At 41.2% G+C, this 16,562-nt stretch overlaps 1 protein-coding gene and 1 pseudogene across 2 annotated transcripts in view; one reads left to right on the top strand and one right to left on the bottom strand.

Moving 5' to 3' along the window:
* The first annotated feature begins 1,919 nt into the window (after positions 1-1,919).
* LOC120023155 lies at positions 1,920-3,586 on the top strand (annotated as a pseudogene).
* A 564-nt stretch (positions 3,587-4,150) lies between these two features.
* The window catches only part of LOC120023703 (feline leukemia virus subgroup C receptor-related protein 2-like), a 29,001-nt gene continuing 16,589 nt past the window's right edge, over positions 4,151-16,562 (bottom strand). Inside the window, exons 5-11 of one of the 2 annotated variants that reach the window (XM_038967766.1) lie at positions 16,197-16,300; positions 12,515-12,625; positions 10,328-10,433; positions 9,095-9,206; positions 8,582-8,646; positions 6,938-7,050; positions 4,151-5,501 (exon numbers count right to left, since the gene is read on the bottom strand). In XM_038967766.1, the coding sequence (XP_038823694.1) occupies positions 6,976-7,050; positions 8,582-8,646; positions 9,095-9,206; positions 10,328-10,433; positions 12,515-12,625; positions 16,197-16,300 (573 nt within the window). In that variant the 3' untranslated portion in view covers positions 4,151-5,501; positions 6,938-6,975. The remainder of the gene's footprint in view (positions 5,502-6,937; positions 7,051-8,581; positions 8,647-9,094; positions 9,207-10,327; positions 10,434-12,514; positions 12,626-16,196; positions 16,301-16,562) is intronic. The other variant, XM_038967767.1, reaches the window with a different exon arrangement.

Raw genomic sequence — 16,562 nt, 5'->3', positions numbered from 1 at the left:
ATGGTTCTCAATCAGAGGCAGGTGTTAGTCGTTGTCTCTGATTGGGAACCATATTTAGGTAGCCTGTTTTGTGTTGTGGGTGATTGTTCCTGTTCCTGTGTTTTTTGTATTTTCACCGTTCAGGACTGTTTGGTTTCGTTCTCGTGTTTTTGTTAGATTATTCGTGTTCATTAAAAATGGATAATCATCACGCTGCATTTTGGTCCTCCTCTCTTTCTCCTAACGACGAACGTGACAAGGAATACGTAATTGGGGATTTTTATTTCTCCACCCAAACAAAAGAGCGAGGTGTAAACCTCTAAACAATACACGGGACGAGACACGTAAAAAAAATGCACAATAACACGTAGCATGGAAGCCAATACACCAGCACAAGACCAACGGACATGGTAACAATAACTGACAAGGTCAATGATGAACAGAGGGCACACACACACAAACATACATACTAATCAGGGGGAATGGGAACCAGGTGTGCGTAATGAGACAAGACAGTCCGGGGTTGGTGGTAATGATCCAGTTCAGTGACACCTAGAAGGCCGGTGACGTAGACCTCCGGAGCTGGTGAACGGAATGAGCAGCAATACCGGGGGATCTGACACTGTGGTCCCAATATCTATGTCAACAGATAATATTAAAGAAAATGTAAGGTTGATCAGTAGGAAAGAGGGTCAAAGAAGTGGAAGCTTATCAGTGACGCTGTGCCTTGAGAAAGTCTTGCCCGGGAAAAGTACAGCTTGGATTCCTTAGCTTCAATGTTAGAGAATTTGTCCCATTTGCACTGCAGTGTTTTAAATGCCAAAGAATAGGACATGTAGCTGCTCAGTGTAAAGGAAAGAAAGGATGTGCCAATTGTTGAGGGGCACATAATTACGGTGAATGTGGAAGCAATGTGAAGGTTTAGCACCGATGGAGCTTACATGGAAGTACCTGTAGTAAGTGGACCTACTGTCGAGGCTGGTGCTTCGGATGGTCCTGGCATGGTTTCGAGGCCTGTTCAGAAATCTTGTGCTCATGAATGTGTGGTGTCAAAGGACACTTTGATAATTAATCAAGTTGAATTTATAGCTTTTATTGGTAAGGTTAACAATATGACTCGGGTTGTGGAAAGCAGAAATGCAAGGTTGAAGGTTATTATGGAGACGGTAAAAGAGATATTGGGGGTAACATATGTTACTGTTGAAATGGTTATTGATATGCTGAGTGTTTCAGCATGATATAAAGTTTAATGGCATTGGGAGGATTTTGGGGGAGGAGGGAGGGTATGGTAGAAGTTAAGGATTTATTTGGTTTTTAATTTACATGGTAGTTCAGAATTGGGCAGTTTGTGAATTCCAGCACAGTAGGTGGCGGCATACACTTTAAACGTTTGTTTGCAGAAGAAGAAGGAGCGTGAGCGAAATAATGCGGAACCCAACAACTACGTTACCAGAGATTAATGGGACAATTTGACCAAGACATCTTTTGAGCTCTCTAAATAGCCTAATTGAATGTCCATATCAGGTAGTAGTTATTGAACAACAGTAGCTAGCTAGCTTCACACAGTATTCTCAATATCAAAAACATTATCATTGTTTTCACACGTTAACATTGTATGCCTATTGATTTCGACTCTGTGATCTCGACATCGATCACTGTCGTATCTGGATATGCCCCAGCTATAAACTACACTTTAGAAGGTAAATTAGACACATGGTTATCAAGCTAGCAATAGTTGTTGCCAACTAACAGTTGCTAGCTACAGTAGCTATCCTTTGATCGTGGTAGTTATTGCAACCTGTCAGGTAGCATTCATTGATCCCGGCTATAGCAATCAGAATGAAGCTGTTATTTTCTTGATAGCTTTTGCACACTGCAATGCTGTCGGTCCCTCATTCTCAGCCAACTTGTCTGGCAGGTGCGTCCCACAGAAGGCAAGGATGAGTCGTTTTCTAAATGTTCTGCGGATTTGGTTGGTAGGTAATGGTGTCTCTGTCATTGCCATGGTAAACACCGTCCAGAGTTTCAGCGATCACAGCTTCCTCTCTGAGAAACTCTACACGGGGACACCAGAGTTTGGTGAGTAGTTTCTACACTTCATGACTGGAATGCTCTTACCCTGCAAGGGCCGGTGTGGGTGCAGGCTTTTACTCCAGCCAAGCAGAAACCTGATACATCAAATCATAATTCAGTGAAGGAATTGATTAATGGAATCAAATCGGTTGCTGCTTGGGTAGGGGAAAAGCCTGCCCCCACAGGGTAAGTTTCCCATCTGCTGCTTTAGTCCAGCGCTCAAAAAACATTCTTATAGGGGTTTCAGCGGTTGGCTGCGCGTTACTTAAATTCCGTCGCGGTGTTTTAACGTTTAGAAATGTCAATAATCATTGCTTTCTAAACAGTTTTCGAAACATCTGGCCCTTATCTTTTATATCAGCGAGAAAGAATCTTTCAAATAAAAAATATACACTTACTTTAGCAGCGTTGCACGTGTCCATATTGTTGGTGCCTCCAGTTGACGAACTACACTTCCTCCCCAGTTAGCTGACACACAGGTGTTTGGCGCGCATTAGATTGCTAATTAGCACAGGTGGCTGCCTATGTCTTCTTCTCTTCCGTAAACAAGCGCTGTAACATCAAGATATGGCTGTGGGAACACTAACTATTAAGGTGTGTTTGTTTTGAAAATTATTTCTTGCTGATGTGAAAGATAGGTTCCTTATGTTTCCAAAACCGATGCATTTTAAACGTTCAGAGCGTCAGACCCTCCCATAACACACACAACTCCCCCGACCCGAAGATGCTATCATCAATAGGCACAAAAGCAGTTAGTGTCTATGAATGGGGTACTGTAGAGTCTATCCATACAATCCCACAAATATCCTGTAGGTTTATGTCATTATGCCTGTATATAAGACTGGGTTACACATTGATTTGTCTACATTACAGGAGCTTAACAGTAGCAGTATGCTCCATGGTGCAAGGAATTTCGGGGAATTTAATTTAGGTTTTGCTTCCTTTTACAGTAAATAGCCTCCAAGCAAGAACATTTGGTATCTGGACATTGTTGTCGTCAATTATCCGCTGCACATTCAGAACAAAACGTAAGATTTCCTCCATACCTGCACTGTTGTGTCTGTTCATGCAGTAGTGAGTGCATAAACTATGACTCATGTTCTATGGAAGTTATCTTTCTCCTCTTCTGCAGCCTCTATCACATCACCCTGTGGACACTTCCTGTCTGAAGCCTTCATCTACAAAACGGCACCTCTGACCATTGGCATTATGGCACCTCTCATTGTGGCGAGTAAGTACTGCAGCTCTATAATCCCATCTGATCAAATAGTGAGCTTGTTTTGTTATAACCAGTAACAACACAGTGTTAGTAAATCATCAAACTACCAGGTACAGAATGTGCATCGCTCAACAACATTTTTCATCTGATATAATTTGCTCAGAGCTTGTGCTGCTGGTGTCTGTTATTGCAGAGGAAACCCCATTCCATCCTCTCACCTCTCCAGGTTTCTCTATCGTGGAAATGCTGATTGGGTTCCAGTGTGTTCCAGAGCCTCAGGAGGAGGTGGCTGTACGTCATAAGAAGCAGAACTGATTCCAAGCTGCAGAAAACTTTTGTTATACATTGTGCCATTTTGCCCAGCAATAGAGAGCTGTGGGATAGTATACTTCTTCTCTTGAATAATGAGTGGCCTATTTACTATACTGTATGTACACAAAGACAAGTCCAATAGCTTTAAACTTTTAAGAGGGGGTATACAATAACTGGAGTTTATTTTGCAGGTCATTTGTACCTGTCCTATGTGATTTGTACCTGTGCTAGAATATACTAGTTTGGCTACAGCTGTTTCACTCTTGCATGGACAATTGAACAGGGATTGTCGATCAATGTTTCATCATGTACAGTACAGTAATTTACATAAATGTACAGTGATGATTTTATGTATATTAATAATGGTTTGATTAATGTGTGGTAGGGTTGACTGGATTTGGAATTATTTTATGTAAATGAACAGTGTGTGCCATGTACAGTACTTGAATGGATTCTCTCAACATTGGGCCTTTGTCTTGATTTCTAAACTGCTCAGTGATGGTGTGCTTTCTGTATGTTACTGGATTTTGTGTGTGGTATAACATCCATTGATAAAATAACTGAGCATTTTTTTAAATGTTTTTTACATTTAGTTCACCATGTACAATTGTTCACACTGACATTTTGTCCAAACAACATCTACAAACATTTTTACAAAACTATAATTATGTTGTTCATTACTGAATATGAGAAATAGTAAAAATGACATCACCATTTGATGTATATAAAATTATCCTTCAAAACAAAAAAAAGCTGATGAAACACTGCACTATGGAATTTAATCTTAAATCTCACTATTAACATTAAGTATGGCATGAAAGAGTTCTCAGTAACAAATATACAGGCCAAAAGAATCATACATACAAATACAACACTCGCCTACCTCGTGCAAAATGACAAGTCCATTGGATTGTCTGTCTTGCCACGCTAATGATTTTGTGCTCACATTGTTATCATAGTGTTTTAGGCTCTAAAGCAAGTCAATGCAGAGCATTAAATACAATAGTCCCAAAGTTTCTGACTTATTCTAAGAATGTGGTTAAAGCAGGTTGATTCCTTCTGAGACATACTCAGGCACAGTATCAACCCTATTCACCATTATCAGTAGTACTTAGAAGTATCTCTGTGTAATCCTATTTGGCAGATAGCAATCTCAAAATCCTGTTAAACCACTAGGTGAGTTGGCTTGACTGGACCTAGAACAGTTACATTAATACATTTAGCAATGTTAAGTTTGGTTACGGTATAGTATTGGTCAAATGTCAGGAAACAAAAAGCACAATACTGCTCATATCGGGATGCACAGACATCAACATTTACATGATTTAGATTGGAGACAGTCAAAGGTAAACAAAATGAAAAGATGAACCATTCATAGCGTACTCTCAAAAAGTGACACTTAAATATTAATTAACAGGTCATTCAACTTGAAATACTTCTGCTTGTGCTTGACAATCAAACTCGTTATCTGTCGAGTAATTTGCTAAAGAGGGAGAACATGTGAGGTTCCAAGTGAGTTCTTCTGCATGGCTTGAGTAGATCTGGGGAGCCAGTTGTGCTAGGCAGTAGAAATAGCAGTCACTGGAACTAAAGCCAAAGCAGGGTGTCCATACCCCAGCCTACAGTACATTCCTGGGCTCTGACTTCCTCAGAGGCGTCCTCCATGTCATAGTTTCAATTAAGTACATTAAGTACAAATTCATCACTTGTGCATGTGCTCACCTTCACATTTGTAAAGGGAAAGCAGCATGCTTTTTAGTGTATGTATTGAATCTGTTCCTGTTTGTGTGTACATCCTTTGGTAGTTTTCAAACATGTCAGTGTGTGCTGGGCTGTCTTCTCACACCTGTCCAACTGGAATTCCTCCTTATACCTTGACCTCCTTCAGTGTATCTGGCGGTGAGATGCCTGCCTGTTTCTGTCAAATCAAAACATTACTATTAGAAATCAGATTTTCCTCATGATGTTCCAATATTATATATTACTACATGTACTATGTTAAAACTTTAAATTGTGTTATTTCTATTGAGGTGGAGCTTACTAACAACGGAACATCTTATTGGGTCTCAATATTTATAAACAAAGCATATTTTATTTAACCCTTATTTTACCAGGTAAGTTGACTGAGAACACATTCTCATTTACAGCAACGACCAGGGGAACAGTTACAGGGGAGAGGAATGAGCCAATTGGAAGCTGGGGATGGTATGAGGGCCAGATTGGGAATTTATCCAGGACACCGGGATTAACACCCCTACTATTACGATAAGTGCCACAGTGACCACAGAGTCGGAACACCTGTTTAATGTCCCATCCAAAAGCGTCACCGTACACAGGGCAATGTCCCCAATCACTGCACTGGGGGATTGGGATATATTTGTTTTAGACCAGAGGAAAAAGTGCCTCCTACTGGCCTTCCAACACCATCTGGCCTCCCATCCAGAGACCAACCAGGACCAACCCTGCTTAGCTTCAGAGACAAGCCAGCAGTGGGATCCAGGGTGGTATGCTGATGGTGTAAATTAGACAAACAGGCACTTAAGTAACTTGGTTTCACTAGAATGTATTTAGGTTATCAAAACAATATGTGTTTCATGCAATAAACACATCAATCCAAATTTTACATGTAATGTATACACTTATGATTATCTTTCTCTGGAAGACAGAAAAAGCTGATTGATTCCCCTGACCCTTTTTGTAAGGTACCAAAATATTTCCTCAGGGGTTTATTAGCTAAACTTAAAACAGGAAGTTAAAAGCTCTGTGCCACACTTAGAATCATCACCCTTTTGTTTTCCAACCAGCTCATATAGTAGGGCTTTGCTTTGAGAAGGATGATCAACCGAAGGACAAATAGTTCAAAGCACACTAATATTACACTGAAGCTGCAAGTAGCATACTTCAACAAAGCTTCGGCATGATCACTTAATTTCCAACAATATTTTACAGAACTTCAGTTCCTCAGTCACTGCTTAGCTGACAGAAAACGTGTCTTACTGATTATTGTAATTGAAGCACAGTACCCTATCCAGATATTAACTCCCAACCCTGCTTGGAGACTCCTTATGCTTTACCAATCCCTGTCATCTGCTTTGGCAAGTCCCACACGGCATTCTCAATCCAAGTTACTGCTCTTTTCACAGAAAGAGCAGGTGCCATGTCTTTATTTAAGACCTTTCACCTTGCTGAAGTGGGTTACATGTGTAAAGATTGAGTGAATTTAGTGTTTTATGTCTTTATCTTTCAATCGGAATTCTCAACACATCCCCAATAGGAGTGCTCTTTATGATTGCATTTTGTACAGTACAGCACTTTGCATGTGTGATATAAGACTCAAAGACTTGATACCCCTACCTTGGCAGGTGTGTGTTTGGGTTTTAGTGAAGTTAATGTCAGGATTGCTGCTCCTGTGGTCTGCTGGGTGTTGTGGCCCCGTAGTCCTGTACCCGAGACGGGGAATCTGCAGCCTGGAACAACGGCTGGGGAATCACGCACAAGAGGGGCAAGAGGGCTCCTCCACCATCCCTATCACCATAATCCCTCTGCCCTTTCCAGACCCTCCCATAACACTTTATTTTAACTCCAGCAGTCTACCTGCCTCTAGAGAGAGCCTTCTCTTAATGAGGACTCTTCTGGGGATGGAAAGGATATGACATAAAGCTGGAGTGGAATTGTAAAGGATTATGGATTAAACAGTCAAATTGTGCAATATGGTCTTTTGACTCTTCAGACGCTATAAACACGTTCTAAGATATATTTTCAACTAATACAATGCTACCTATTGTGACTAACAAGCATTCCATTTTCAACATCCAATTTTTTTTAAATGGAGAGAAAATTATTGAATTCTCTTGGCACTGTTACTGGGGACAAGGGACATTGCACTGGTTTCAAATATTAAGAGAAGTATTGATGGGATTATTGTAGTATTCCATAAATGAAGTGAGTAAAGCTCCCATCCTGCATTGAGATAAAATAAGTGATAGCGATATTCTCATAATAGAAAGAATAGTTGCTGAGCAGAGATTTGGGATTTGTTAGGCATGATAGTCTTGTTAATGATTTAAAGTTGATCTTCAACAGCTGAACATCACTGGCCAATGGTTAGTTGAACCTGAAGTTTATTATGAATCTATTATATGATTAAAGTAAAAAAATACATAATTACATTCTCTTGCGTGAGCAAGCCATTGGTGTATGATTTATTTTGCTGCCAAGTGAGAGTAATTGAAAAAGTAAATGTGATGTATTTTTTACTATAGCCTATTGTACACTCTTTTGATGAATATACTCCCGAGTGGCGCAGCGGTCTAAGGCACTGCATCTCAGTGCTAGAGGTGTCACTACAGACCCTGGTTCGATCCCGGGATGTATCACAACTGGCCGTGATCGGCAGTCCCATAGGGCGATGCACAATTAGCCCAGCGTCATCTGGGTTAGGGGAGGGTTTGGCCGGGGTAGGCCGGCATTGTAAAATACGAATTTGTTCTTAACTGACTTGCCTAGTTAAATAAAAGGTGGCTGCATCATTGTAGTTCTATACTCTAGATAAACCACAATGATATTGTGTGATACCTCTAGATTCCTACAACTCTGCAGCCATAATAATCTGTGACAAAAGGTCATGCATGATCTTTGTCTTGCATGTCGAATGAAACAGAAACTTCTCAAGCATGTTTTTGTATCAAACACCAGCAAGGCATGTAATCAAATACAGCTAGTTGGAGAGCTGACAGCGGGTGCAAAGTCATGTTTTCAGAAACAGCTAGGTTGTTTTCCGAGAGCTGAGGAAAAGCATGGTGGTGTCTGATGCCTGTGACCCCTGTGTCCACTCCACAGCAAGCAAGAGGAACCCACACCAGAGAAGAAGCCAGACAGCCAGCATAGTCCATTGAATGGAGCATCAGCCATGGGAAATATCCAACAGATCACATCCCTTTTAACTGGAACGCAGAGATCCTACCGCTGACACCAAATAGCAGAAACAGATATACTTACACTTTCCGCCTGTGTCTCAGCCAGATGGTTGGCCTTTTGCCGTCGGAGGTCAGACTTGATGAATGCTGTGACATATAGATGAGGTAAGGCACTACTCAGAAACATATTCAGGGTCATATATAGCATTCATATTCAGGAATGCATGGGTCATATATAGTATTAATATTCAGGAATGTATCGCCTCGGAAACAATGTGGGAAATGTACTACTGTATGTAGAAAATGTGTTAACTTTTTCCTGTGAAGAGAAATTATGGTCACTATGACCCACTAGAGGGCATCATTACTCCATAATGAATCCTAGATAAGGCTGTTACGCAAAATCTGTGCAACTGACTGCAATTATTTGAGGAGTCATGCGTTCCTACAGCCCCATATAATGTGGATCACATAACAGGACACTGTGCTTCATTATAACAACTGCAGGCAGAGGAGTCCAATGTTCAATCTACCGTAAAGCTGTTCTGTTATTGCAAAATAGGGCTATAATGTGTGTAGTGGGTAAGCAAACTACCTGTCATAATAGTGCCCATGAGGAGGAAGACACAGAGAAAGATGTTCCCAGCGAACGTTCCAAAGTGCTCTATGATCTTCCCTTGACCGATGGTGAATATGATCCCAAATATCTGGAAGAATGAGGGGAGTGAACATGAGAGTTGATCATCTCTAAACACAATCAAGTTTCAAGTTTTAATGTCACATGCACAAGTACAGTGAAATGCCTTTCTTGCAAGCTCTAACCCCAACAATGTAATACTAAAAATAACAAAATTGAACAAAAAAAATAACACAAGTAAGCATACTATATACAGAGTCAGTTCCAGTACCATATTTACAATGTGCAGGGATACTGGATGGAGAGAGGTAGATATGTATAGGGGTAAGGTGAGGTGACTAGGCATCAGGATATATGATAAACAGAGTAGTAGCAGCATATATGATGAGTGTATGTGAGTGGGTGTGTAGAGTTGGTATGAAATGTAAAGGTATGTGCATATTATGGAGAGAGCGTATGTATGTGTGTTGGAGTATCAAGGTGCATAGTGTGTAGAACCCTGTGAGTGTGCATAGAGAGTGCAAAAATAAGAATTAAATATGACGGTCAACTCAGATGTTATGTGTAACCATTTTGTTAGCTATTTAGCAGTCTTATAGCTTGGGGATAGAAGCTGTTCAGGAGCCTATTGGTGTCAGACTTGATACACCGGTACCGCTTGCTGTGCGTAAGCAGAGAGAACCTTCTATGGCTTGGGTGGTTGGAGTCTAACTTTTTTCCGGGCCTTCCTTTCACACAGCCTGATATAGAGGTCCTGGATGGCAGGGAGCTCGGCCCCAGTAATGTACTGGGTTGTCCATGCGATCGAGGGCGGTGCTATTGCCATACCAAGCTGTGATACAGCCAGTCATGATGCTCTCAATGGTTCAGCTGTAGAACTTTGAGGATTTGAGGGCCTTCTTCACAACTGTGTGTGGACCATTTTAAGTTTAGTGATTTGGACACTTTAAGCTCTCGATCTGCTCCACTGCAGCCCCATTGAGGTGGATTACAGACTGGACTCACGTCGGCCTTGGAGAGCGAGACCACCCAATCTTCTGGGTCGGTGGCAGCCCTCACACCCGGGACTATGTTGTTATTGTCAAAGCGTGCATAAAATGCATTAAGTTCATACATAGACTTCATGCATACAACAAACCTAGATGTACTATTTCAATGGTGAATATTATCCCAAAGTATGATCCCTGTTACCTGAGCTGAACAGTTGAGCAGGCCTGAGGAGGTGCCCTCACACTCTGGGAAGGTCAGCTCCACAGCAAACTCAAAGCCAAGCGGCAGGTACCCAGTCATGAAGAACCTGAAGACATGAGGTTATTCAGTGTTGTTTTTACTCAAACTAAAGAGCAGCACTTAACATTTCATGCCTGCTGAGAGAAATTTAAAAAAATCTACTCCACAGCCAAATCTCCTCTGAGGGCATTACTCTAGCAGACCCTTTAAAACCTTCAGCTCTTGTTCATCTCCTTTATACAGTGGGGCAAAAAAGTATTTAGTCAGCCACCAATTGTGCAAGTTCTCCCACTTAAAAAGATGAGGCCTGTAATTTTCATCATAGGTACACTTCAACTATGACAGACAAAATGCGAGAAAAAAAATCCAGAAAATCACATTGTAGGATTTTTAATGAAATTATTTTCAAATTATGGTGGAAAATAAGTATTTGGTCAATAACAAAAGTTTATCTCAATACTTTGTTATATACCCTTTGTTGGCAATGACAGAGGTCAAACGTTTTCTGTAACTCTTCACAAGGTTTTCACACACTGTTGCTGGTATTTTGGCCCATTCCTCCATGCAGATCTCCTCTAGAGCAGTGATGTTTTGGGGCTGTTGCTGGGCAACACGGACTTTCAACTCCCTCCAAAGATTTTCTATGGGGTTGAGATCTGGAGACTGGCTAGGCCACTCCAGGACCTTGAAATGCTTCTTACGAAGCCACTCCTTCGTTGCCCGGGCGGTGTGTTTGGGATCATTGTCATGCTGAAATACCCAGCCACGTTTCATCTTCAATGCCCTTGCTGATGGAAGGAGATTTTCACTCAAAATCTCACGATACATGGCCCCATTAATTCTTTCCTTTACACGGATCAGTCGTCCTGGTCCCTTTGCAGAAAAACAGCCCCAAAGCATGATGTTTCCACCCCCATGCTTCACAGTAGGTATGGTGTTCTTTGGATGCAACTCAGCATTCTTTGTCCTCCAAACACTACGAGTTGAGTTTTTAACAAAAAGTTCTATTTTGGTTTCATCTGACCATATGACATTCTCCCAATCTTCTTCTGGATCATCCAAATGCTCTCTAGCAAACTTCAGACGGGCCTGGACATGTACTGGCTTAAGCAGGGGGACACGTCTGGCACTGCAGGATTTGAGTCCCTGGCGGCGTAGTGTGTTACTGATGGTAGGCTTTGTTACTTTGGTCCCAGCTCTCTGCAGGTCATTCACTAGGTCCCCCCGTGTGGTTCTGGGATTTTTGCTCACCGTTCTTGTGATCATTTTGACCCCACGGGGTGAGATCTTGCGTGGAGCCCCAGATCGAGGGAGATTATCAGTGGTCTTGTATGTCTTCCATTTCCTAATAATTGCTCCCACAGTTGATTTCTTCAAACCAAGCTGCTTACCTATTGCAGATTCAGTCTTCCCAGCCTGGTGCAGGTCTACAATTTTGTTTCTGGTGTCCTTTGACAGCTCTTTGGTCTTGGCCATAGTGGAGTTTGGAGTGTGACTGTTTGAGGTTGTGGACAGGTGTCTTTTATACTGATAACAAGTTCAAACAGGTGCCATTAATACAGGTAACGAGTGGAGGACAGAGGAGCCTCTTAAAGAAGGTCTGTGAGAGCCAGAAATCTTGCTTGTTTGTAGGTGACCAAATACTTATTTTCCACCATAATTTGCAAATAAATTCATTAAAAATCCTACAATGTGATTTTCTGGATTTTTTTTTCTCATTTTGTCTGTCATAGTTGAAGTGTACCTATGATGAAAATTACATGCCTCTCTCATCTTTTTAAGTGTGAGAACTTGCACAATTGGTGGCTGACTAAATACTTTTTTGCCCCACTGTACATCAGTTAACAAATAATAAAATACTTATTCAACTCCAGAGGAAAATAATTAATGTTGCACAGAATCATGGGCTTGTCTCCCACTACACTTGACCTTAAACAGTCTTAACATTAGCATTGTAAGATATTGTCTGCCTCTTCCCACAGAGTGGCTGTTTAAAGAACAAGGAGGCAGTTTGCAATGTAAATAGCATGCAGTGTTCCTGCGGTGTGACCAGGGCAGGAAACCTAGTCCACCCCACATTACAACTGACATGCTAAAGGTGGAATAGCAACATCATTGTGTATGGTCACAGTGTTTGTTCACTCTTACCCTAGAGCCCCCGATGTTACAAACACCACCCATAGGTGGCCTAAGTTGAGGGTGAAGGCATAGACCACCATTCCCACGAAGGACAGAAGATATACAGCCAGGGTAGTCTGTCTGGGGAGAGAGGAAAATAATAATATATGTTTATTTTTCTTGGATTTTGCCTGTATGAAATGTACTGTATGCTTGTGTAAACAGAAATGTACTAACTATATTTTCATAAGCAGTTTGATTTGCTGCATTTCTCACGGACACGTCAACATAGCTGCATATCCCATATGGGATTTGAATGAGTCTGCAATGTATTCATCTTATCTGGATATTGCTTTTACATAAGTTTCACAAAGCACTTCAGAAAAGTCCCAGTCCTCAACAATCTGTGGTAGGCCTACATACAGCACCAGTAACCCATCCAGGTTCTGAACTAGCATGCAGAACTGTTCAGTAAGGCTGGCTGTGGCTTCACTGTCAACACCTCCAATCCCATCCTCTATGAGAGGAAAAACAAGAATCCTGACCATCTAAGACCCCCTTATTAAAACTGGCACATTCTGGCCTACACCAACAGGCTTACTTTGGTGAAGCTCTTCCTGTACAACCACGCATGAAACATTGCTCCACTCAGCTATTGTTGTTAATACAACTTAGTCCTTTGTCTCTCACACACATGGAGGTATGAGGAAGGGAGCATCAATAACAGAAATCTGGGTTGACTGCTTTGGCTCGATTTATTCGAATGGCATGTGAAGAATTTGGGGAAACAATTTTCACCCTCATAACATGTGTTATATATCCCTTTCATACTAAGATGGAAAGTTGCCAACTTTACCATGCCGTCAACTTTTATAAACCTTTCCTTTATATTTGAAAGGTATTGCGGTCACAAAGCCTGTACTTTTATTTCCACCAACCAAGGTAGTCATGAATGCGGTATTATGCTTAAGTCTCGCTAACACCTCAGTACAAAACGTTGCCTTTTATCTTAGCAGCTTTGGAACGCATTAAATAATGAACATTCTATTGTTGTCAGACATCAAACTTATCAAAGCTTCACAGAAATGCTTTTAATGCATGTATTCTCTCCATGTAAATGTATGTAGTTCTGTCCTTGAGCTGTTCTTGTCTATTGTCACAGAAATTCATGGGGAAACACATTGTATCTGCCATTGCATCTTTTTTTCTTGACTTTGAGAGCTACATTTTTAAAGCCCTTATATCTAGCTCCTAAATTATGGGTTAACATGCATACTTTTCTAACTTAGCCTACTAGCGATTTGTAGTTTATCTGTCTTCTGCCAAAATAACTGGCGGTGAGTTTGAAAGGAGAGAAAGCGTGCAATGGTGTGATCACATTGGCTGGTGATTATACATGTACTGCAGTATTAGGCCTAATATTTAGCCAACAAATGAGTTCATATGAATGAGCTTCTTCAGCTACATATAGCCTCTCTTTTCCAGATGCACAATTACGCAAGCCTCTCCACTATTCCTCTTCTCCTGGAGTCGCAAAAGCTACAGGCTACAATATCTTGTTGGACAATTAAATGTTGAGCATGTTTTGCTACGATTAGTCCTACGATTAGATAACTGTCTGCTGGGGATGAAGCAGGAGTTTGGGGGCTAGGTTGGCATGTAAACACTTGGTACTGCCACTGCTGTTGTTATAGCATTCCCTGATGTGTAGAGTTGTGTAACACCTACAATTGAACTACATAGTTGATTCATTGTTTGTTCATGATCAGGTCAGGTGTTTGATGAATGGCTGCTCTGTGGTGAGAAACAAGGGCCTGTGTTATTTGACCAAAACAAATAGAAAGGAGATTAAACAGAATTGGACATTGTCTGTGCAGATGTCTGAATGACTGCATTAATAACCTCTACATCTTAATTTGATCACTCTTTTGTTACTTAGAATTTTCCTACACAGCAGGAATTGTAAACGTGTAGTGTATTCAAGGTTTAAAAAGGCTTCTAAAGTTTGTAATTTCCACTTTAAAATGTCAGCCACTGTTCCCCGGCTGCCGATGACGTGGATGTTGATTAAGACAGCCCCCCGCACCTTTCTGATTCAGTAAAATGGGGTTAAATGCGGAAGACACATTTCAGTTGAATGCATTCAGTTGTACAACTGACTAGGTATCCCCCTTTCCCTTACGATCTACATCTGTATTTAGATGCATTTAAAAGGATAGAGACTTCCTCTCAGGCATTCTCTATGGAGCCTCAATTCCAACAGGCCAGTACTTCAGCTGAGAGGATTCATAGATAAAACTTGTCAGCTTGGATATGCAGGGAGAGGCATCAGATACAACGCTTAGTTCCTCCAGAACCTCATTGGTTTCCACTTCCAACAAAAATAACTAATCTGCCTAGACGCCTGCCTTTGAATGAGAGCTTTAAAAGACATTCATGCAGAAAGTGCCTCCTTTAGAGTGGCTAATGAGAGAAGCAAGAGCCCAGCCCATCCAAGGTCATATTCGGTTTACTGTTTTCATAGCCCGGAGCTCAAGAGTGTAACACAACATTACTGATTGTTACCTTGTCAACCTATGCTATGGATAGTTTTTTTAATGAAGGATATGATTGAGATATTATATGTAGAGTAAGATTAAGTAGATACAGTGAATCTGGCTACTGTATGCACTAGTCTTTATCTGTACACAATAGTTATCTGTACGCAAGGCAAATCACATTTTAATCACTATTTAAAAAGGGCAAAGGTTCTCAAAGAGATGAGCAGTGGGACCTTAACAGCTCTTATCTTATTAACTCACTCATCAGCAGTTACTGGACCTCTTCCAACACAGAGCTTGACTGATTTGATCAGAGAGCGTGACGAAAAAACTTGAAAGGATTATAAAGCCAATTACTGGGATTTTCTGGTGTCATCAGACAAAAGATTAACCAGTGGCCTTGTCAGCAACCAGCTACAGCTGCACTATTACAATGTGTATGTGTCTAAGTTGGGGACTGTGCATGTAACCTTATTTAGTTACTTAGTACTAAGGAAGGGCCACTGAGCCCTGGGCATAAGTGGTCGCTTAGGGCCACGCGGCCACTAGAGGGTCCCTAACCAAATCGTTGTGTTTTTTTTAGGAACTCAGTCAGGGCCTCAACTTACTGTTCCTTGAATAGACAAAGTGCAATTTCGAAATGTGCTTGTGCATCAGCAGTTTTTATCTTGTTATGTCAGTCACTCAATAGCCATTGCAGAGAAAATCATTTGATTGGTAAGTTTGTCTTGCCAGCTATCTATTAATCATGGCCTTATACCAGGGCACATGCCCAGGGGCCCTGACCTCCAGGGGGCCCACATTGATTTTGTTTGTCACTCTCATTCAGATATAATTTTATCATGGCATAAGTTATGGCAAAATGTGTATAATTGCAGGAATTTAGCTGTTAAACGTACCATTTTTTGCTCCGCTCCATGTCAAAATGTATAGAATTGCATAAAACTTGCGTTAAAACTGTAACATTGGGGGGGGCACAAAAATGTTTTCCCAGCGAGGTGACGCACCCCAACCAAATCTCGCTTAGGGCCCAAAAGGCTCGGGCCGGACTTGCCATTCAGTGATCAGTCACACAAAAAAGCTATTGTATCTAGGAGCATAATGCTGTATGCAATAACGTGTAATTTTAGTAAAGTATTGTGTACTCTCAAGTGTTCCTAAGAGTATCTTACTTGTAGGTTTTGGTCTTGTCCAACCAGATCCCACATATGAGGGACCCCACCATCCCCGCAATGACAATGGTGAGGCCAATTCTTCCAGCATTCAACTCTTCACCCTGTGGAGGTTAAAATGACTGAATTGGTCTTTCTGCAGTCAAATTGGACATCCTGACCCTCTCACGCCTTTCAGTTATCTTATCTGGGGTGAGCCTACTTGCTACTAGAACTTGATACTAGTTCTCTTATACCCCAGTCATCTTTTTCGGGGCTATAGAATTGTGTCTTTAGTCTAGAAAAGACCCTTAATTATAGACTACACAATTAAATGTTTTACTTATTGGGAAGGTAACATCTCAAGATCTTCCTTGAATACAGTAA

This window comes from Salvelinus namaycush, chromosome 28 (assembly GCF_016432855.1).
Source record: "Salvelinus namaycush isolate Seneca chromosome 28, SaNama_1.0, whole genome shotgun sequence".
Taxonomy (NCBI): Eukaryota; Metazoa; Chordata; class Actinopteri; order Salmoniformes; family Salmonidae; genus Salvelinus; species Salvelinus namaycush.
This window is presented reverse-complemented; position numbering and strand designations above follow the sequence as displayed.